Genomic DNA, 22586 nt, shown 5'->3' with positions numbered 1-22586 from the left:
CTCCAATAAAAGCAGGAGAAACTAGGTACCTGCATCATACTCTAGCTGATGGCCCGGCGTTGCCCGAGTATGTATTCAGCTGGTGTTGGCTCCGCCCACTTTTTCTAACCCTAACACACAAACACTCAATGACCTAGTTTGTGAGCTTTGCGTTCTTTGGCATCAATTTGCATAGAAACGAAAAAAATCTGATTGGCTGTTTGTGGCTCCACCCCCTTTTCTGAATTTGAACTCCAGTCACCCAATGATCAACTGTACCAGGTTTGAGGCCTGTGCCATTAACAGCGCAAGAATGGCAGCAATGAAATATTCCCCTCGAAAATCAATTGGTGAATTTTGATTGGCTGTTGTAGGCTCCACCCACTTCCCTGAATAATAATCCCAGTCACCCAATGACTAACTGTGCAAAGTTTGAGAACCCTGCCATTAATAGTGTAAGGCCTCGTTCACATCATACGCGCTTCTGTGCGCATTTGGAGGCGCGTAAGATGTGCTTAAACGCAGGAACGGTAGAAGGGCATAGACTGCCCTTCTACCGTTCACATCTACTGCGCTGCGCAGCAGTACGATGCGCTGGGAAGAGCTTGCGTACCGCTGCATGCATTTTGACTGGAAGCGCAGAGCTGATCCCATCACTGTCAATGGATGGGATCAGCAGGGCAGCGGGCAGCGGCGCAGATGGCGTGCAATCGGACGCGTGGTGTTCGGATCGCACGGCCATCTGCGCTGGCTACATGTGAACGAGGCCCAAGAATGGCTGCAGTTTACATTTTCCCAGTGAAATTTGTATTTGTCTCCGCCCACTTTTTGGTTATGGAGATAAAAAGTATCTAATATGTTATTCCAGGTAATGTACTATGAGTGTGTCAAATCTCATTCACATCAGTCTAGCCATTGTTGCGTGATCTGAGTAACAAACATCTAAACTTTCCTATTTATAATATTAGTGAGATAGGTACCTCCTATTCATATAAAAAAATGTGGAGGGTGGGGACATATTTTAAATTACATTTATGGTACCCAGAAATAGGTACAAAAGGTTTAGTAGTGAAAGTTTCATCCCATTTTAAAGGGACATTACAGTCCATTTACAGTTAAATTTTCATTCAGCCTGTGAATGGCTAATATGCTGTATGTCTCCAGTGCATGTAGATAAAATGGGTCATAGTGCATACACACATACAATTTTGATTAGCCCATGCAATCATAGGCTAATCAAAATTGGATGTGTGTATGCTCCCTGACTTACCTTCCGCTCGTTTTTCTTATCTTTTTTCAATTCACTTCAATAACAAATCGAGCGGCAAAACGATCGACCGCTGATCGGAAATTATCTAACTATCTAATCAGCTCAGAAGCGAGCCGTGTATTCCCAGCATATGTATGCTAAAGCCTGGTACACACTTACAATTATGATAGGCCAATCACTCACCAATTTTACCAATACAGCCAGACATGGGTATGTACAGTGCCAAGCACACACATAACTAGGCTGTGTTCCTTTTTTTTCCTTTCTCTGCCTGAAAGAGTTAAATATCGGGTATGTAAGTGGCTGACTCAGTCCTGACTCAGACAGGAAGTGACTACAGTGTGACCCTCACTGATAAGAAATTCCAACTATAAAACCCTTTCCTAGCAGAAACTGGCTTCTGAGAGCAGGAAAGAGATAAAAATGGTCAATAGTTCATAGATTTTAGCTCTGGCATACTTCAGTGAATGTATCATTGAGCAAAAACAATAAAACAGTTAAAACTTAAAGTGAATGGGAACCGCATTTAAAAAAATGAGACAGATGCTTACCCAAGGAGAGGGAAGGCTCTGGGTCCTATAGAGCCTTGCGGCTCCTCTCCTGGTCCCCTCGGTCCAGTGCTGGCTCGCCCGGTAGCAGTATTTGACTAATTTAGTCAAATACTGCTTTACCCGGCCGAAGGAGGCTTCAGAAGTCTTCAGGGAGCCCGAGTGCGCATGAAGAAGGGCGGCCCTGTACTGCGCCTGCGCAAGCACGCTCTCTTGCACGCTCACGCCTGTGCAGTATGGAGCCGCACGTCTTCAGGAGGACACGGCTCCCGAAGACTTCCAAATACCCTTTCGGCTGGGAATTGAAACGGGAGGGGGGGGGGGGGGGGGAGCCAGCACAGGATAGAAAGCACTGAGAGAGGAGACGGAAGGCTCTATACGACCCAGAGCCTTCCCTCTCCTTAGGTAAGTATTTGCTTCATTTTTTTAAAGAATGCGGTTCCCATTCACTTTAAAAAGTAGATTTGACTATAAAATAAAACTGTGGAATATCTTAAAAAGTCATTTTTAGGAGAAGGAGGATAGATACAATTGTTTATTTCATTTGTTTATTTTCACTTCAGGTGTCCTTTAATCATAAATGATTTCTGTAAGGCAGTAACGAACGTCTCTCTTACCTGGGTCAAGGGGACATTCGTTTAACTTGGCAAACTCTGCGGGGGTCTTCCCTGTGAGCACGCAGTTGGAACTGCGGAGCATGATGGGCATCCTACAGCGGAGAGAGAGAGAGGGGGGGGGGGGTCAGGGAGAGCCGTGCATACAGAATAAACAGAACAGTTCACTTAGGCCCAGTTCACATTAGAAAATATGAGGCAAACTGATCCGGTGAGCGGATCCGGTCTCCTCTTCACCGGATTCGGATGGCTCTGTGCACATTGGCAAACTGATTGTGAAAACTGATCTGATCACCGATGGATCGGCTCGGTTTTCACTCCGTTTGCCAGCAAATACATACCTAATGGCAGCGGCAGAAGCTTCCTCTTCTTGCGCTGTGATTACACATCGCGTCATGTGACTAGTCACATGACACGGAAGACGACGGAAGACTCTACCGCCGGCCTTTAAGTATGTATTTAAGGCCCGGTTAACCTCACTCACCCACCCACCCACCCGCCCGCTGCACCTTCCCCCACCCTCCCGCTGCCACATCCCACCCATCCCCCGTGGAACGGTCCGATTATTCACTAGTGTGAAGAAACGTTCTGTTCCCCATTGCCCCAATGCTGCTGTATTTTTTGTCCTGTTCTGTTCCGCTGGGCAGAACGGTCCGGAAAAATAGGGCCTGTGCATTTTTTTGGTCCGGGGACCGGAACGTATCCGTACCAATGAACGCATGTGAATGGATCTATAGGCTAACATTGGATCCTTTCACATCAGTTCCGTTTGTACAGTATACGTTCCAGTTACGTACTGTAAAAAAACGCAGATGTGAACCAGGCCTAAGGCCTCTTGCACACTGCATGCATTTCTGATTCCGCTTTTTAATCGTTTTTTTATCTCCAATTCAGATTTGTAATCTTTACTGCATGCTGCGTTTTTTGATCTGTTTTTCTGTTGAATGTATTCAGGGAAAATCAGAATTGAAAATCGGAATCAGAATCAGAAAACAGATTTGCAGTGTGCAGGGAGCCTAAGGCCACATACACACATCAGACTATAGTCTTTGGAAAATGAAAGATCACAGACCAATCTTACCCCCTTCCATGTAGTATGAAAGCCATACTCTACACAGTCTATTCTATGGAGCTGAACTCCCCATCAGACAAAAAAACTTTGCAAGATGCTGCACACACAGATGCTGTACACATGCAACAGATCAGTATCTGCAAAAGATCTGTTCCTGCAAAAGATCCATTCCTGCAAATTGCATTCATAGTCTATATCTGCAGATCATCATACACACCTTGTTTAACTGACATTCATCTGCAGATCAGACAATCATCTGCAGATCCAAAGATCCATCCTGGTGGATCTGATCTGCAGATGAATGTCTGCTAAACAAGGTGTGTATGAGGATCTGCAGATATAGACTATGAATGCAATTTGCAGGAATGGATCTTTTCCAGGAGCAGATCTTTTGCAGATACTGATCTTTTGAATGTCTACAGCATCTTTGTGTGCAGCATCTTGCAAAGATTTCTGTCTGATGGGGAGTTCAGCTCCATAGAATAGACTGTGTAGGTGTGGCTCTCATACTACATGGAAGGGGGTAAGATTTCTGTCTGATGGGGAGTTCAGCTCCATAGAATAGACTGTGTAGAGTATGGCTCTCATACTACATGGAAGGGGGTAAAATTGGTCTGTGAGCTTTCATTTTCCAAAGATTATGGTCTGATGTGTGTACCCACCCTAACAGTGGTAGGTTGAAGGAGGAAGCATGGGAGTGACGTGGTGTGCGACGTGGCTCCACATTAGAAACAGTGTTCCATAAAAGCATTGACAGCGTCAAAGAGCGGAATAGCCCATCTTCACAGGGGACGCCGTTCTGAGAAAAGGTGTGCGTGGCACGATCTACTACAGCAGGGGTGTCAAACTCAATTACATAAGGGGCCAGAATATAACACATAGTCTAAGTCTAAGTCAGGGGACAAATTGTTTATTAAGATTTAACATTTATTAAACTGTCTCCTATTGAGTGGCACAACTATAGTGACTATGGGAGGGCCTGGGAACCCCCCCCCCCCCTCCTTCTTCAAAATAGCAGTTTAATATTTAGTACTAATTTGGGGCCTCTAATCTTCCTGACAGCCAGATGCTCTATGCTGTGTATGGTATCTATACCTCTGGCTCCTCATGCATGTCACGTGATTGGGAGCGGGAGGTATGGAAGCACAGAGCGTGCAGCTGCTGGGAAGAGAAGAGACAGGACGCAGTACTGGAGCAGGTTAATATTGCACTGCTCTGCTGCACTACTCTATGTGGGGAGATGGTGCCGGGGATGGGCAACGGATGAATTTGGGTTAAACTTACCCAGGAGCCTTCTGCTTTAATCCGTCCCATGCTGCGTTCCAATTCATGGTCACGTGACTACTGCATTTCCTCCTTCAACCTGAAAGGAGGAAGTGCGGTAGTCACGTGACCGTGAATTGGAAAGCAGCGTGGGACGGGTTAAGGCATGGTCAAATGTCCATCATTGCTGCTTCCAATGATGGACATTTGAAGCTTTCAAGGGCCACACAAAATGGCAAGGAGGGCCGCATTCGGCCTGCGGGCCTTGTGTTTGACACTGCGAGCTGAAAGCTGCGCGACCGTGGAAACAGGTTTTCCATCTGCACACACAAACTGATTACGCATGTATGTACGCAAGTGCCTGTCATTGGCTAAATTATATATAAAGTGTCAGCATATTAGCGCATGATAATAATTACTCGCCTGCTAAACATCTGCTAAGCTGCGCCCTCTAGTGGCCGGAGAGTACGCTCACAAAGCTCCACTGGCTGCATAACTCAAAAACTAGATCCCAAGGCTGGATTTTTCAATCAAGCAGGTTTGTGGTTCTCATACGCTGAGAATAGGGGAGCAAATAACGTTATAAAAATGGTGTGTAATAAGCACCCCTATATAAACTCCTGCTGCCCTTGCTGTGTATGGCTGAGTGATAGAAGCACCAAGGGCACGGAGCTGCTCCTGCATAGAGAAAATGGCCAAACAAAAGCAGCTCTGTGTTACTGCCTGCGCAGTGCGGCCTCGCTCATACACGTAGGGGAGCGCAGCTGCGAGCAACCCTCGATATTAAAGTCAAAGATTATTAGCAGCCAATTTAGAGGCTTGTAAGTACTCCAGGGCAATTTATTTTACCAGATTTTTATTTCTTATGTGTTACATATCCTTGCTTCTAATTAGTACTGCTATAATGTGTATTTATGGCCACTTGTCACTAGGGGGCAGTGTAAGGCAATAGCAGGAGGACTTCTGCTTTCAGTTTCTATATTTTCTGCTAGTAGAGAGAGATCAAAGCATTCCAAGAATTTACAGCATAGTGAGTTTCAACTGAGGTCAAAGTGCATGTCTCTCAAACGGGATAACTCTACTGAAGCTTCTAAAATGTTGAAGGGACCCAGCTCAGTGCAGGAAGGGCCTATGAAGATCGGGGAAGCTTCTGGACCATTCCCTCTACTGAGGAGTGTATCAAAAAAAAACTTTACAATTTTTAAATGTGCCCTTCAGCCACTAGAGCAGGAGGTATAGTACAGCCACTGGCAGGAAGCTGGGATCACTAGGCATCTCTGTCCTTACCTGCCGATGGGTAGGGCATTGCGGATAATCCTCTGGCTCCCTCTGGTGTACTCTATGTCCACTGTGATTGGGGCAGAATAGGTCATGTCCCGGAGACGGCACTACAAGAGAGCGGACAGAATGAGCGCAGGATTTCTCAGCACAGGAATCTATCCAGACACCTGTCTGCAGAACGATTTGTACAATCCTGCATGTACCTCGTGGGGAGACACCGGCCGCGTCACATTGAAGCTTTCTTCCACATCTGGAACCCCGACATAAATATTTAGATATCTGTCAAGAGAACAGAGTGTTCAAATATTAAAAGAGACTGCCACAGAACCCTGACCACTGTATGGGCAGACAGTGCAGATTGCATGCTAATTTAAAGAGAACCTGTAACAAAAAAAGTTCCTCTTGGGGGTACCCACCTCTGGAGGGGGAAGCCTCAGGGTCCTAATGAGGCTTTCCCCTCCCCATAACTGCAGGCAGTCCAGCGCTGGCTCACCCGGAAGTGTCCCGGAATCCTCCCTCGACAAGCGCTGGTTTATTAACTTCCCTGGCTCCAGCGGGGGCGCTGTTGCGGCTCACGGAGATGGGCAGAAATAGCCGATCTCTGTCAGGTCCGCTCTACTGCGCAGGCGACTTGCACCTGCGCAGTAGAGCGGCCCGTCAGCGATTGGCTATTTCCGCCTATCTCCAAGCGGAGAGTGGATACTGCGCCTGCGCTGGAGCCGGGAAGGTAAATAAATATTTACATTCCCGTTGTTCGGGGAGCTTTATTGCTGCCGCCGTTGGACCAAGGAGGATGGGGGAAGCCTCAATAGGATCTGGAGGCTTCCCCAACCCGAGGTGAGTAGCCCCCAGGTGAGGTTTTTTTCGTTACAGGTTTTCTTAAAGGGGAACTGAAGAGAGAGGTATATGGAGGCTGTCATGTTTATTTCCTTTTAATCAATACCAGTTACCTGGCGGCCCTGCTGGTCTATTTCTCTGCAGTAGTATCTGATTAAAACCAGAAACAAGCATGCAGCTAGTCTTGTCAGATCAGACTTATAAGTCTGAACCACTGAAACACCTGATCTGCTGCATGCTTGTTCAGGGGCTATGGCTAATAGTATTAGAGGCAGAGTATCAGCAGGGCTGCCAGGCAACTGGTATTGTCTAAAAGGAAATAAACATGACAGCCTCCATATACCTCTCTCTTCAGTTCCCCTTTAAAAGGGAACCTGAAACGAAAGGTATATGGAGGCTGCCATATTTATTTCCTGTTAAACAATACCAGTTGCCTGGCTGTCCTGCTGATCTCTTTGACCTCCTGTGCATGCGCAGAAGACCGCGTGGGACTCGGACGAGCTTATATGGGGCTGGAGGAAGCCCCGGGTAAGTATCAAATTATTAGTTATTTTGATCTCTGGTTTACTTTAAGTCTGATTAGGGCTAAAAGATAGTATTAGTATTTTGAAAAGACTAAAGAAACAATCCATTAAAAGGACACGAGTGTAGGGGAACATGGAAGATGCCACTGCTGATAAAGTTATGTCAGGCAGAACAACCAAAAGATCTCCTCCTGTCAGAAACCCGCCCACAGAGCTCCCCCTGTCAGGAAGCACCGCCCACAGAGCTCCCCCTGTCAGGAAGCACCGCCCACAGAGCTCCTGTCAGGAAGCACCGCTCACAGAGCTCCTCCTGTCAGGAAGCACCGCCCACAGAGCTCCTCCTGTCAGAAAGCACCGCCCACAGAGCTCCTCCTGTCAGAAAGCACCGCCCACAGAGCTCCTCCTGTCAGAAAGCACCGCCCACAGAGCTCCTCCTGTCAGAAAGCACCGCCCACAGAGCTCCTCCTGTCAGAAAGCAGCACCCATAGAGCTCCTCCTGTCAGGCAGCACCGCCCACAGAGCTCCTCCTGTCAGAATGTCAGGAAGCACCGCCCACAGAGCTCCTATCAGAATGTCAGGCAGTACCGCCCACAGAGCTCCTCTTGTTAGGAAGCACCACCAACAGAGCTCCTCCTGTCAGAACGTCAGGAAGCACCACCCACAGAGCTCCTCCTGTCAGGAAGCACAACCCACAGAGATCCCCCTGTCAGAGAGCACCACCCACAGAGCTCAAGCACCGCCCACAGAGCTCCTCCTGTCAGAAAGCATCGCCCACAGAGCTCCTCCTGTCAGAATGTCAGGCAGTACTGCCCACAGAGCTCCTCCTGTCAGGAAGCACCGCCCACAGAGCTCCTCCTGTCGGAATGTCAGGAAGCACCACCCACAGAGCTCCTCCTGTCAGAATGTCAGGAAGCACCACCCACAGAGCTCCTCCTGTCAGAATGTCAGGAAGCACCGCCAAAAGAGCTCCTCCTGTCAGAAAGCACCATCCACAGGGCTCCTCCTATCAGAAAGAACCGCCCAGAGCTCCTCCTGTCAGAAAGAACCGCCCAGAGCTCCTCCTGTCAGAAAGAACCGCCCAGAGCTCCTCCTGTCAGAAAGCACCACCCACAGAGCTCCTCCTGCCATAAAGCACCGCCCACAGAGCTCCTCCTATCAGAATGTCAGGAAGCACCGCGCACAGAGCTCCTCCTGTCAGGAAGCACCGTCCACAGAGCTCCTCCTGTCAGAATGTCAGGAAGCACCGCCCACAGAGCTCCTCCTGTCAGAATGTCAGGAAGCACCACTCACATAGCTCCTCCTATGAGAATGTCAGGAAGCATAGCCTCAGTAATAAGTGCGAGTCAGGTAGCACCTCCCCCTGATACATGTGTGCGCATCACAGAACAATACTCACTTCAGGTACCACATGGGATCCGCATCGCTCATCACCTTCTCATTTGCTTTCATTATTTTCTTAATCTAATAATAAAAAGAAGCATAATGAAACCTAAATATGACACAAATGTGTAACATCTTCCATCAGCAGTCAGAGCACTCACCTCCACATTGATGAAATAATTGAAGGAATCGATGTGCTGCTTCACGAGACCCTTCACCTGGCAGGAGAGAAGGAACAGCCGTCAGAACGCGGGCACAGTGCGGAGCCGCTCGTCATCGGAAGTACTCCGCCTTCCGAGGGCACCGAAGGCTTCTTCCACATCAGTCATAGGCTAGAACAGGAGGGGCGGGGGTAGAAGGGGGGGCGCAGAGAAGAACGGAAAGACTCAGGGATCCAGAGGATTTCCTCTTTGGGGAGGATCACTTTTTTTGACGGGGTGGTTACAATTGTCCTTTAAAATGAATACGAGGAGGGCATTTTTGTCCCAACAAAAATATGCTACCTGATCCGGGGGGCTAGCCAGATCAGATAGCCTCAATTGCTGCCGCTCCTGCAGCTAGATATCAGCCACTTTTAGTGACCCCCTGGGGTCACGGCGCTGCAAGCTCTGCTCTGTGTGCAAGGAGGCGGGGGAGCGGCAGGGAATGGGAGGAGGAGATGCAGAACTGGGCGGAGATGCCCAATGACAGCTGGGGAGGGGTCGTTAGGAACGCCCCCCCCCCCCCCCCCGAGGGCATTTTGCAAGATTGCCTTTCACACAAGGGACGCCCCTTCCTCTAGAGATATCCGACAAGCTGCATGTTGTCGATTTCAGGGGGTGACAGCATGGCGCGAGGGGGGGGTGGGGGGGGGCAGAGATCAACGCATAGGGAACATAGAGGCGTGTCATGGACCAGGGAACATGCCTCTGTGTCCCATCTGCCCCCCTTCCCCTGTGACAGGTACACTTTAAGGAACCTATTCAGTCATAATTACACATTTTAAAGATCCTCTTGAAAAATAAAAAGTGATAATTACCTCCCAGGTCTGTTTCTTCCGACACTCCCCGTGACCGCCGCCTTCTAGCACGTAGTCCCGCCTCCTTGCAGAATAGTGCCATGGCACTCCGACGTCCAAGATAGAGAAAGTGCCATGGAAGCATCACGCCCCTTTCCTCCAAAGGGGGGGGGGGGCTATGCACCGTATACCACGGGGCTCGGTGAGTGAGTTGGAAGAAAGCCCTGGGAGGTAATTATAACAATCTAACAAGAGGATCTGTAGAATGTGTAAATATCACTGAATACTCTCTTTAAATTCTAGCCCATGCACAGATTGGCGCACGGCAGCAGGTAAGCTCAGCTACACAAACCATCTTTCAGCTTTAAAACGTCATCTCTTACAAATCTGTCCACAAAACCTGTCCAACCTACATTTCCGATCTTACTCAGAGGTACACACCTAGCCGCTCACTTCGTTCCTCCAATAAACTTCGCCTGACCACCCCCCGCATCACCCAATCCCATGCACGCCTCCAGGACTTCTCAAGAGCTGCTCCAACACTATGGAACTCCCCACCTCCACTCTTTAGAACAGTCCCCTCCTTCAACATCTTCAAAAAAGCCCTCAAAACTCACCTTTTCACTCTGGCCTACTACCCCTCACAAGTGCTCTAAACCCACAGCTGAACTCTGGTCTCCTACCTCTCGTGTCCCTACCTCTCCCTTTAGATTGTAAGCCTTTGGGCAGGGCCCTCCTTTTTTGTCCAACCTGATCATGCACCTCCATTACTGTGAACACATGCTATGGATCTGTGGGAACCTAACTTGCCTAATCTCCATGCTCCCCTCCAGTGACTGACTAAGCATTACCTTGTACTCATACTGTGCTGTGTGATCTCCATGCTCCATCCAGTGACTAAGCATTACCTTGTACTCATACTGTGCTGTGTGATCTGGTCTTTCTTGTATTCATGTATTGTCATTTTGCTGTATGTCACCCCTAAATATTGTATGTATCCCTATTTATTGTCCAGCGCTGCGTAATATGTTGGCGCTTTATAAATACAACAAATAATAAATAAAATCTCCAGGAGCCATAAATGGACATCCATCAGCTTGATGATGCCTTCAGAATTTGCCTGGTATGATTTCATATTCTGCTGGTATTTAAAGGATACCGGAGGTGACATGTGACATGATGAGATAGACATGTGTATGTACAGTGCCTAGCACACAAATAACTATGCTCTGTTCCTTTTTTTCCTTTCTCTGCCTGAAAGAGTTAAATATCAGGTATGTAAGTGGCTGACTCAGTCCTGACTCAGACAGGAAGTGACTACAGTACAACCCTCACTGATAAGAAATTCCAACTATAAAACACTTTCCTAGCAGAAAATGGCTTCCGAGAGCAGGAAAAAGATAAAAAGGGTCACTAGTTCATAGTTTTTAGCTCTGGCATACTTCAATGATTGTGTCATTGAGCAAAAACAATATAACAGTTAAAACTTAAAAAGTAGATTTAAACAGAAAATAAAACTGTGGAACATCTTAAAAAGTCATTTTTAGGAGAAGGAAGATCGATACAATTGTTTATTTAATTTGTTTATTTTCGCCTCTGGTGTCCTTTAAGGCTAATTTCACACCAGGACGTTGCGTTAGAGGGGGCGTTAAGGTCGCATAACGTCCCCCTAACTCAACGCCTGGTGGTGCTGGATCTGGACGTCAGAGTGAGCCGCGTTGTGCAGCTCACTCTGGCGTCAGGTGATGCCGTGATGCGTACTCTTGGACGCATGCGGCATCACGTGGTCCCGCCGGCCAATCGCCGCACAGAGCGGCTGCTCCAGGAAGTAAACACTGCACGTCATAACGTGCAGTGCATATTAATTAGCCATGTGCCTGGCCGCTCTCCGCTCCTCCCCAACATTACTGAGCATGTGCAAACAGTCTAACGCGGCTCAGCCGCGTCTAAAGTACTGCATGCAGTACGTTGCCTTGTGACGCAGCGTTACAATGTAACGCAACGTAGGCACTGTGAACAGCCCCTAAAGGGAACCCAAGGGGAGAGGGATATAGAGGCTGCAATATTTATTTCTTTAACACAGTTTTATACCCTTTCCACGGAGGGATCTTAAAACGCAACTTTCAATAAATAGTTTTAAAATAGTTAAAAGCCTGTAAAATTGTTCCCATAACGTAACTGGGAGAGCCATAAATACATTAGATATGGAAAACATAAAACAGCAAGAGTGTCATAGCCTCATGACTATTATGAAAGGCAGGTCTGTATAGCACTTTTGAGCACTCTAGCACTTTGTTATTGTACCCCTGACAAAGCCCCTATTTTTACGGGGCGAAACATGTTGGGTTGTATGGTGGGGTGATGTGTGTTTAGATAAGATACAGTGTGGGAAAGAGGGGTTACCTGCGGTGTGAGGATTTATACAGCCTAACAGGGCTCTGTGATCTTCCTTCCCATCTCCCAGTGAGGCTTAGGATTTCAAAACTATTTATTGAAAGTTCGGTTTTAAGATATCTCTGCGGAAATGGGTATAAAACTGTGTTTATTCTTGTATTTATTTCCATGTAAACAATGCCAGTTGCCTGGCAGCCCTGTTGATCTTCTGGCATAAGTAGCGTCTGAGTCAGAACCCTGGAACAAGCATATGGCTAATCCAGTAAATCCTGAGTCAGCTTAGTCAGAGTACCTGATCTGCTGCATGCTTGTTCAGGGTCTATGGCTAAATGTATTAGAGACACAGGATCAGGAGGACTGCCAGGAAATGTGCATTGTTTAAAAGGAAACAAATATGGCAACCTCTGTATAACTCTCACCTCGGGTTCACGTTAAACTAAATGTGAAGCAACCTAAAAAGAGAGATAAAGAAGAAGTTTTGTTTGATAGTACAGTTCTACACTGCACAAACACAAGTGCACGCTCTGCGGGGACACGAGGGCTTCCAAAGTCTTCCAAGGACTCCCGAATGCATATTCGGACAGTTGGTGGAACAACTACCGGTACATTGGAAAGAGGGACAGCAGCGGACCGAGGAGACAGAGAGGACCAGGAAGGCTCTATGTCTATGAGATACAGAGCCTTCCTTCTAAACAGGCGAAGATTTGATTTTTTTTTCCCAGGTGTCTTCAGTTTTACTTTAAAGGGAATCTGAAGCGAAAGGTATATGGAGGCTACCATATTTATTTCAATACCAGTTGCCTGGCTGTCCTGCTGATCCTCTGCCTCTAATACTATTAGCCATAGCCCCTGAACAATCATGCAGCAGAACGGGTGTTTCTGACACTGTCAGATCTGACTAGATTAGCTGCATGATTACCTCTGGTGTTATTCAGACACTACTGCAGCCAAATAGTTCAGCAGGGCTGCCAGGCAACTGGTATTGTTTAAAGTGGACCTGAACTCTTGCACAGAACAGAAGGAAAACACTGAGAAATGCACCCTGTATGTATTTAGATGATTTAGCCTGTCTAATTCCCCTCAACTGTGACAAACTAATTTGATCTCTTAGTGTCAGCTGGCTGCCTCAGCAGAGCTGCTAATTTGTAAACACAGGATGTTAACCCTATTTCTGCTTCGATGAAAGCAGGAAGTAGACACACTGCAGATTGCTCACAGGATTTGTATCAGCTGTAACAAATAAATGTTTTTTTCTGTAAAAGTTATTATGCTGCTGCTTATCTTTTAGAGCAGAGAGGAAGTTCTGAGTTCAGGTCCACTTTGAAAGAAAAATAATATGGCAGCCTCCATACACCTCTGGTGTCAGGTTCCCTTTAAAACAGCTGATAATATAGTGAAGCACAAACATCAGGCGAAATGTGTACAATTCAGACATAGGCCTCGATTCATCAAGACTTATCGAATCAATTACCAACAGCTCGGTAAAATACCGAACTCGATAAGTTGATTTTAGGATTCATCAAATTTATCTACAGCTGTTAGCGAGCATTCGGTAATCATTCGGTAATGATGCGATAAAACGGAATAAAGTGCAATTCATGGAAATGAAAGTGGGCGTGGTTTAGCGTTAAATTTAGGATTAGTTATCTCCTTCACTGCTCTGTCGTTATTCCTGTCAGATCATTGCTGACAGAGAAGATGGAGCCATTGGAAGTGGTTATGTATCAGCTGAGAGTGATTCAAAGGCGCAGAAGGGCAAGAATAAGGTCTGCACCCATATCAATTTGCAAGAGAATGGATTTATTTGCTATAACAGGACATCTGCATTTCTCTTGAATCATCCTGTAAGAGAACACAGGCAGTGCCAGGGATAACTAAATTTGCTAGCTGCGCTACATTTTTTCAGAAAAGTCTATCAAGCTGCAGCTGGCGAAATTGTAGGATTGTCCCAAACCACTCCCAGAATCCTGGTCCAGGTGTAAAGCCCTATTCAGAATGTTGCTACATAGTGTTCAAAGGACTGCCTTTTACCCACAATTCCATGGGAATCTTATGGCCTTGTGTTAAATTTACCGCTGTAAAATGGAAATATCGACACGTTACCGATATTTTATCGAATTCACACCGAATGCGGAAAAACCTTGATGAATACAACTAGAAATCGATAAACTTCGAATTCGCTATCGCAAAGACAATGATGAATCGAAGCCATAGGGATGGTGAATGACATGCATATAGTTCCCAGCTGATTCAGGATGATGTAAATGTCAGAGGCTACAGGGTAGGTATGCACCAGGCGGAAATGCATATGCGTTTTCCACTATGTGCTATGGGGAAATGCCATTCTGCCTAGTGTGTTCCTACCCTGAAAAGAAACCGTTTGCTTTCTTAAAGAGAACCCGAGGTGGGATTTACTTATGCTAGTGGGGCACAGAGGCTGGTTGTGCATACTAACACCAGCCTCTGTTGCCCCATGGTGTGCCTCCATGTCCCCCCTGGCAGTGCTAGCGACACACCGCTGATTGGAGGGAAGTGACGCGGGCGGGTAGCGCCGATACGGAGGAGGCGGGGGAGTGGCGCTAACAGACAGGCGAAAGGTAAACATTGTGCTGGCGACGCGCTGCGTGTCGCTAGCACTGCGGAGGGTATAGCAGCGCGCAGGGGGGTCCTGGAGGCACACCATGGGGCAACAGAGGCTGGTGTTAGTGTGCACAACCAGCCTCTGTGCCCCACTAACATAATTAAATCCCACCTCGGGTTCTCTTTAAAACAAAGTATTTGCGATAATTCACGTTGGAGTGTGCTTCCGAGATGTCTCCCAGTGCATCACTGCTGAATATATGCAAATTAACCATTGTTACCCTTAGAAGCCAAACACGTCCCCAGAACCGCTGGAATGCAATGATATGTCAGCTTGTTAATTTGTGCAGAGCCAGAATAATCCAACATGCATACAGACTGTTTCGGATTGGATGATCCTCATCAGTGCATGGAATGAATTAATTTGGCTCTATGCAGTAGGGCTTGTAACTCCGAGAGGTACAGACTAACCAGCAAGCTCATGGTGACCCAGAACTCATTGGAGTGTGTAAGGGACTACAATGGTCCTAAAAGCCTCCTTACTAAAATGCTAAGAAAAACAAAAGTTTGCATTTTTAAAACAGAAAGAATTTGTGATAATGCAGGTTAGAGTGAGCTTGAGATGTCTCCCAGAGCATCACTGCTGAATATATGCAAGTTAATCATTGTATCCTTAGAAGCTAAACACACCTCCAGAACCGCTGGAATGCAATGATGTGTCAGCTTGTTAATTTGTACAGAGCAATAATAATCAAACATGCATACAGACTGTTTCGGGGGCTTTTAGGACCACTGTAGCCCCTTACACACTCCAATGAGTTCTGGTTCACCATGAGCTTGCTGTTAGTCCCTATCCTGAAAAAAAATGGAAAAATCAAAACCTCCCGAAGGGGAATTTCACAGGTCCGTTTTCAAGATGCATAAATTTGCACGCACAATTTGCATAATCCTGCATCAACACAGAATTACAGTATTCGCATCTTATTGACCCTCCCTGTCCAGACAGAGCTTCTCTCCATCCCCCAACCAAACCCCCCCCCCCCCAAAAAAACAACAACATTACTGGCTGGAGCATCACTGTGACTAATGATAATCAGCATATACCAGAAACAGACTTATCTTCTTACCTTCAGAAAAGCCGGAAGCAGCTTCCATTTCTCCTGCAGAATAAAAATGTATTTATTACAAATAACTTTCATGCAAATGTTTCCATCAGTAACCATTTACATACAGAGGTTAGAGGTAGTCGCTGTGTAGCCATAAGCCCAAATCCATGATTGACAATGCAAAAATATGAGTCTGATTGGTTCTTTCCACATATCACTTCCTGTCTGTGTACAGGAAGCAGGTGGCTCAGACAAGCGAGAGAGCACTGATCAGACCTGATATAAAGATCACAGATAAGTGAGACAAAGGAATGCTCAGACCTGATACATAGATCACAGATAATGGAGAGAGAGCAATGATCAAAATTGATATAAAGATCAAAGATAAGTGAGACAGAGCAATGATCAGATCTGAAATAAAGATTACAGATAAGTGAGAGAGCTATTATCAGACCCAATATAAAGATCACAAACAAAAATAACAGTGGCGATGAGCTTGTAATTTGACTTCAGAGGATTTCTTTAATTTCCTCAGGAACTATAGTAATTAATATGAGCAGGATCATGCTAGAGTACCGACACTTCCACTATTTTGCAGATGTCCTTGCATTTTGCTATTTGCAAACAATCAGAAACAGATTGGAAAATAAAGCAAATCCAATGTAGCATCAATTCACTAAGGTTATCTCCTGTCTTTAATAACTCTTCTAGAGTTGTTACCATGGTGATAAGGCATGTAGTATTCAGGAAACATTTTACCTCAGGCAAACCTAAAGTTAACTCTTCTGTCTTTAAGTTAACTATTTAATCCTTAAAATAACTCCAGAGTTAAAGACAGGCTGTTCATTAACTGCGTGTGAAAATAACTACAGAGGAGGTAAATTAACTACAGAGGAGGTAAATTAACTACAGAGGAGGTAAATTAACTACAGAGGAGGTAAATTAACTACAGAGGAGGTAAATTAACTACAGAGGAGGTAAATTAACTACAGAGGAGGTAAATTAACTACAGAGGAGGTAAATTAACTACAGAGGAGGTAAATTAACTACAGAGGAGGTAAATTAACTACAGAGGAGGTAAATTAACTACAGAGGAGGTAAATTAACTACAGAGGAGGTAAATTAACTACAGAGGAGGTAAATTAACTACAGAGGAGGTAAATTAACTACAGAGGAGGTAAATTAACTACAGAGGAGGTAACATAAGGAATGAAGAGGTAAGATAACTCTCTTACTGTGTGGAGGTAAGTTTTCTCTTGCCTTATTATCTCCAGCATGATCTTAGTGAATTGAGGCCAGACTGGCCTCATCCGAGGGTTTCCTTGCAGTTCTAAGCTGCATTTTATTTATATGCAAATCCAGAATATTTCACATCTCATCGATCATCCCTATTGACCTACCTGGCCGTATGATTCTTTCTGGATTTTAAAGTTGTTGTTTGTGTGCTTTTAGACTCTAAATAAAAAATAATAATTAAAAAACAACCCCCCCCCCCCCCCAAAAAAAAAAAAAAAAAACAACAACAACACCCCAGTGACATTCCCTGCACAGAACTCAGTTCTCCAGGATCCAGCGATGCATTTCTTAATCCTGTCCTCCAGGTGGTGCCATCTCTCTATGGTGAGATCGCCGTCTGTCGTCATGTGACAGGCGGTGATCTCACTTGAGGTATCGAGAGCATCAGAGGACACGATCCAGATCCCAGAGAGTTAGGACTTGGAGTATAAAATCCCGCTCCACTGTGGCGCTGTCAATCACCTCTACGTGGTTTGGAGCGTACTGCACAGGCGTGGAGCTGTAGCAGGAGATATAGGGGCTGCCAGGGGCTGGAGGAAGCCCCGGGTAAGTAGTTCTCTGGGTACTATTACTTGCTTGATGACTCCTTTAAGGTAGACATACATCTAGAGATTTTGACAGCCAATCGTTCAAAAGACAAATCTCTCTCTGATCTAATCCAATTGGAGAGAGATCTGTTTTCAGCATGAAGTCTATCGAGAATCAGCTTAGTGACGCCACCATGCCTCCTCACTGCCCCTAGCCACTGTCCCCCTAATGGTTGGTTGGTGCGTGTGTTTCTTGCAGTTATACTTCACCTGCGGACGTCCACACTGAGTGTCCACGTACTTACGCATTTGCACCCCAACGTGGATACTGGCATTATAGCATGTAGGACTTCAATGTGGAAATAGGGCATGGACACTCAGCATGGATGGCGTGACAGGTAAAGTATAACTGCACAGGCCCCAGGGGAGTGGAGGTGGGATCAGTAGCTGGGGGTTTCCGTCAAGTTTGTGATTATCCCATGCCATTACCGCCATGCACCCAATAGAGCATGTCGACCTGAGATTTTTCAGCACGTCCAATTGATACATGCAATCAACTACTGCACAAAATTGGTTGAACTGTTGATCAGGCATGGTCAAATCTGATGCGATCAGCCGCTAAGTCCATACAAGGATCAATTCAAGGAGACAGTGGTGGCCAACACTATAAAGATTACTGTTGTGGGTATATACTAATCATTGGAGGGTCGACGGGGAGGGAAAGGGAGTTTCAAAAACACCACCTGGTTTTGCAAACAACTGCGTGCTCTTGAAAGTAATATACAGTTACTTTTTATGGACCAAAAAAAAGAAAGACACTTCTCAGGCACTGCAGTGAATTGTGGTTTATTCACTCATCAAACTTCCGGCATTTCAATGCAGTTGGTAGGTTCAATGGTCACAAACAGTGGCTCTGTGCTGGAGTGACATTACTTATGGTGAAAATATGAAGTATAAGTCCTACCATATTCAGTGATGGCTAACCTTGGCACACCAGAGACAAAACTACAAATCCCATCATGCCTCTGCCTCCCGGAGTTAGGCTTAGAGCCATCAACGTTCTAGGTGGTCAGCGGTGGGTGCAGGGTAAAAATAGGGTAGCCCAACAACAGTTTTGCACGGCGGTGCCCTCGGAAGAAGCACCGCCGTGCGAAACGGCTGTTAGGCTACCCTCTTTTTGCCCTGCACCCACTGCCGACCACCTAGAATATGGTAGGATTTTTACTTCATATTTTCACCATAAATAATGCAGGTATCCCCTCCAGCATGGAGCCACTGTGACCAAGTCCTTACATGTATGGCCACTTTAACTAAATTCCATTCCAGAGCCAATGATTAATTTATCTGAATCTAAATATGATGAGCCCTATGCAAAGTTATGGTCCAGCCCCACTTATTCCAGATCCTGTAGAGAGATAGAAACAAACTAAAAACAACAATAATAACAGTAATGACAACAGCAGAAAGCTTGGGCAGCTGAGTTAGTTGGTGACAGCTGACAGCAGAGCCCCCCAGGATGATAGAGGGGGCACCGGAAGTGAGTGCTGCCTGCCTCTCACCTCCACTGTATCCACAGGAGCTACGAGCTGCTGCCGACCCAGAGCCCCGAACTCTTCTTCCAGCACCTCCATGCCTGTTCTCTGCAGCTCCAACACATGGGAGAGCCCAGCTCAGCGCATCAGTGCAGCCTCTAACAGCTTCCCCCCCCGCCTCAGGGGCCGCGCCGCGAAGGTTCCGCCTCCCACTGTGGCCGCTTCCCTCACACGCTGCACCTGGCGGCCATGTTTGAGAAGGGCAAGTGCCAGTCGCACTAACCACAGAGGGAGAGAGGTAACGTCTTGCGCGTCGGTATAACATTTGTCACGTACCTGGAATCCTATATGGCACCTTCATTTTGGTCAAGGTTCCCAACTTACATAGGAGAAACAGTCCTACCTTTATAATTACAGTGAACCTGAACTCTTGCACAGGCTAGAAGGAAAACAGATAATTGCACCCTGTATGTATTTAGAGAGTTTAAAGAGAACCAGAGACGAAACAAAGAAAATATTTTATAAATACCTGGGACTTTCTCCAGCCCCAAACGCACAAATCGCTCCCACGCCGCCATCCACCGCTGCCCGCAATTACGAGAACCGGCACCCGTCACTGACGTAATCGGAGCCGGGCTACGCAGGAGAAGTGCGCCCTCTACGTATCTCTCCAGCGGCTGCTGCAGAGATACGCAAAGAGCGCACTTCTCCTACGCTAGACTGGCTCTGACTGACGGAAGAGCGGGGAGCCGGTTCTCGTAGCTGTGGGCAGCGGAGGATGGCGGTTTGGGAGCGATCAGTGCGTATGGGGCTGGAGGAAGCCCCAGGTATGTATAAAATATTTTCTTTGTTTCATTATAATTATTAGTATTTATATAGCACCAACATCTTCTGCAGCGCTGTACATAGTATATATAGGGCTTGATTTACTAAGCGGTGCTAACCTACTTAGCACGTCTAAAGTCTTTAGGCGTGCTAACCAGGGTGCTAAGTAGGTTAGCACTGGTTTTCTCAATCAGATCTCACATTTCAACTGAGTTTAGACGTGCTAAGGGCCAGTGCTAAAGTTAGCACCGTTTTGTAAATCGAGCCCATAGTCTTGTCATTAACTGTCCCTCGAAGGAGCTCACAATCTAGTCCCTACCATAGTCATATGTCTGTGTATGTATGGTGTAGTGTATGTATTGTAGTCTAGGTACAATTTAGAGGGAAGCCAATTAACTTATCTGTATGTTTTTTGGGATGTGGGAGGAAACCGGAGTGCCCGGAGGAAACCCACACAGACACGTGGAGAACATACAAACTCCTTGCAGATGTTGACCTGGCTGGGATTTGAACCAGGGACCCAGCGATGCAAGGCAAGAGTGCTAACCACTATGCCACCATGCTGCCATCTCTGGTTCTCTTTAAGGATACCCGAAGTGACAAGTGACATGATGAGATAGACATGTGTATGTACAGTGCCAAGCACACAAATAACTATGCTGTGTTCCTTTTTTTCTTTCTCTGCCTGAAAGAGTTAAATATCAGGTATGTAAGTGGCTGATTCAGTCCTGACTCAGGACAGGAAGTGACTACAGCGTGACCCTCACTGATAAGAAATTCCAACTAAAAAACACTTTCCGGATCTTTTCCGTTAGCCGGGCGCAACCGGCAGCAGAGGTACATCTTTTCCTACTATCCATGGCGGCCTGCAGGGGAAATAATAATTAACGCCACCTAGTGGTTGCGCCCGTCTAACGGAATAGTACCCACTTTCCTAGCAGAAAATGGCTTCTGAGAGCAAGAAAGAGGTAAAAAGGGGAATTTCTTATCAGTGAGGGTCACACTGTAGTCACTTCCTGTCTGAGTCAGCCACTTACATACCTGATATTTAACTCTTTCAGGCAGAGAAAGAAAAAAAGGAACACAGCATAGTTGTTTGTGTGCTAGGCACTGTACATACCCATGTCTTTCTCATCATGCCACATGTCACTTCTGGTATCCTTTAGGTTGGTTTCACACCAGGACGTTGCGTTTTAGGGGACGTTAAGGTTGCATAACGTGCCCCTAACGCAACGCCTGGTGCTCTCTGATGTGGACGTCAGAGTGAGCCGCGTTGTGCAGCTCACTCTGGCGTCCGTGATGCGTACTCTTGGACGCATGCAGCATCACGTGGTCCCGCCCGGCCAATTGCCGCACAAAACGGCCGCTCCAGGAAGTAAACACTGCACGTCACTGAGTGCAGTGAATATTAATTAGCCATGTGCCTGGCCGCTCTCCGCTCCTCCTCAACATTACTGAGCATGTGCAAGCAGTCTAACGCGGTTCTGCCGCTTATAAAGTACTGTGTGCAGTACATTGTTTTATGGCGCAGCGTTACTGTGTAACGCAACGTGGGCACTGTGAACAGCCCATTGATTTTTCATTGCTGTGCGGTGGGCTGCGTTACAGGCTGCTCTAACGTGCGCCTGTAAAGTCCCACTGTGAAACCAGCCTTAAGGTGGCCACTAACGATACAATTCTGCAAACGATTGTTTATTAACGATTATCTGTATGAATGATCGGAAATGATTGTTTCGGAATGGACGAAAATCTCCTGACCAATCCGATCAGATTAATGAAATCAAAACAATTTTCGGATCAATCCCGTCAATTTAATTACATTGGGTAGGAGATTTTTGTCCATTAGTGCTCCCAAATGTTAATTTCCAAACGTTCATACGAATAATCATTTGTAAATAATTGTTTGGCAAATTGATTCATTAGTGGCCACCTTTATTACAGCGCTTTGCTGATTACCAGCAGTCAGCAAAGCGCTGAAACGCTGATGAAAAGCGTGAGCCAGCCCTAAAAAAACCTCTTACAGCTGAGGAGCAGAGAAGCTGAACTTAGAACGTCTGCTCTGCTGTAAAAGATAAACAACAGCATAATAACAACAACAACAAAAAACCCAAAAAACATTTATTTATTACAGATGATACAAATCCTGCAATAAATGTACAGGAGATTGCCCCCCTTCTCCACCGCTGATGCCACAGCTCTTCCTCCACTGTGCTGCTGTCCTCCTGCTGGGGGGGGGGGGTCACCTGGCTACCTATTGTGGGCACATATACCTCTGGCTACATATACTGGGCACATAGAACCCTGACTACATATACTGGGACATATACCCTGCCTACATATACTGGGCACATATACCCCTGGCTACATATACTGGGCACATATAACCCTGGCTACATATACCTGTGGCTACATATACTGGGCACATATACCCTGCCTACATATACTGGGCACATATACCCTGCCTACATATACTGGGCACATATACCCTGCCTACATATACTGGGCACATATACCCCTGACTACATATACTGGGACATATACCTGTGGCTACATATACTGGG

The 22586-nt window shown here is 46.3% G+C and overlaps 1 protein-coding gene across 1 annotated transcript in view; it reads right to left on the bottom strand.

Annotated features, from left to right (window-relative positions):
* POLR3B (RNA polymerase III subunit B) overlaps window positions 1-19367 on the bottom strand; it is a 186349-nt gene extending 166982 nt beyond the window's left edge. Inside the window, 7 exon segments of the mRNA XM_068278323.1 lie at window positions 2415-2506; window positions 6034-6134; window positions 6231-6306; window positions 8785-8849; window positions 8930-8986; window positions 15867-15899; window positions 19228-19367. Of these exon segments, the coding sequence (XP_068134424.1) occupies window positions 2415-2506; window positions 6034-6134; window positions 6231-6306; window positions 8785-8849; window positions 8930-8986; window positions 15867-15899; window positions 19228-19299 (496 nt within the window). The 5' untranslated portion in view covers window positions 19300-19367.
* Between the last annotated feature and the right edge of the window lie 3219 nt (window positions 19368-22586).

This window comes from Hyperolius riggenbachi, chromosome 3 (genome assembly GCF_040937935.1).
Source record: "Hyperolius riggenbachi isolate aHypRig1 chromosome 3, aHypRig1.pri, whole genome shotgun sequence".
Classification (NCBI taxonomy): domain Eukaryota; kingdom Metazoa; phylum Chordata; class Amphibia; order Anura; family Hyperoliidae; genus Hyperolius; species Hyperolius riggenbachi.
The sequence above is the reverse complement of the archived record's forward strand: the minus strand, read 5'-3'. Positions and strand labels throughout refer to the sequence as shown.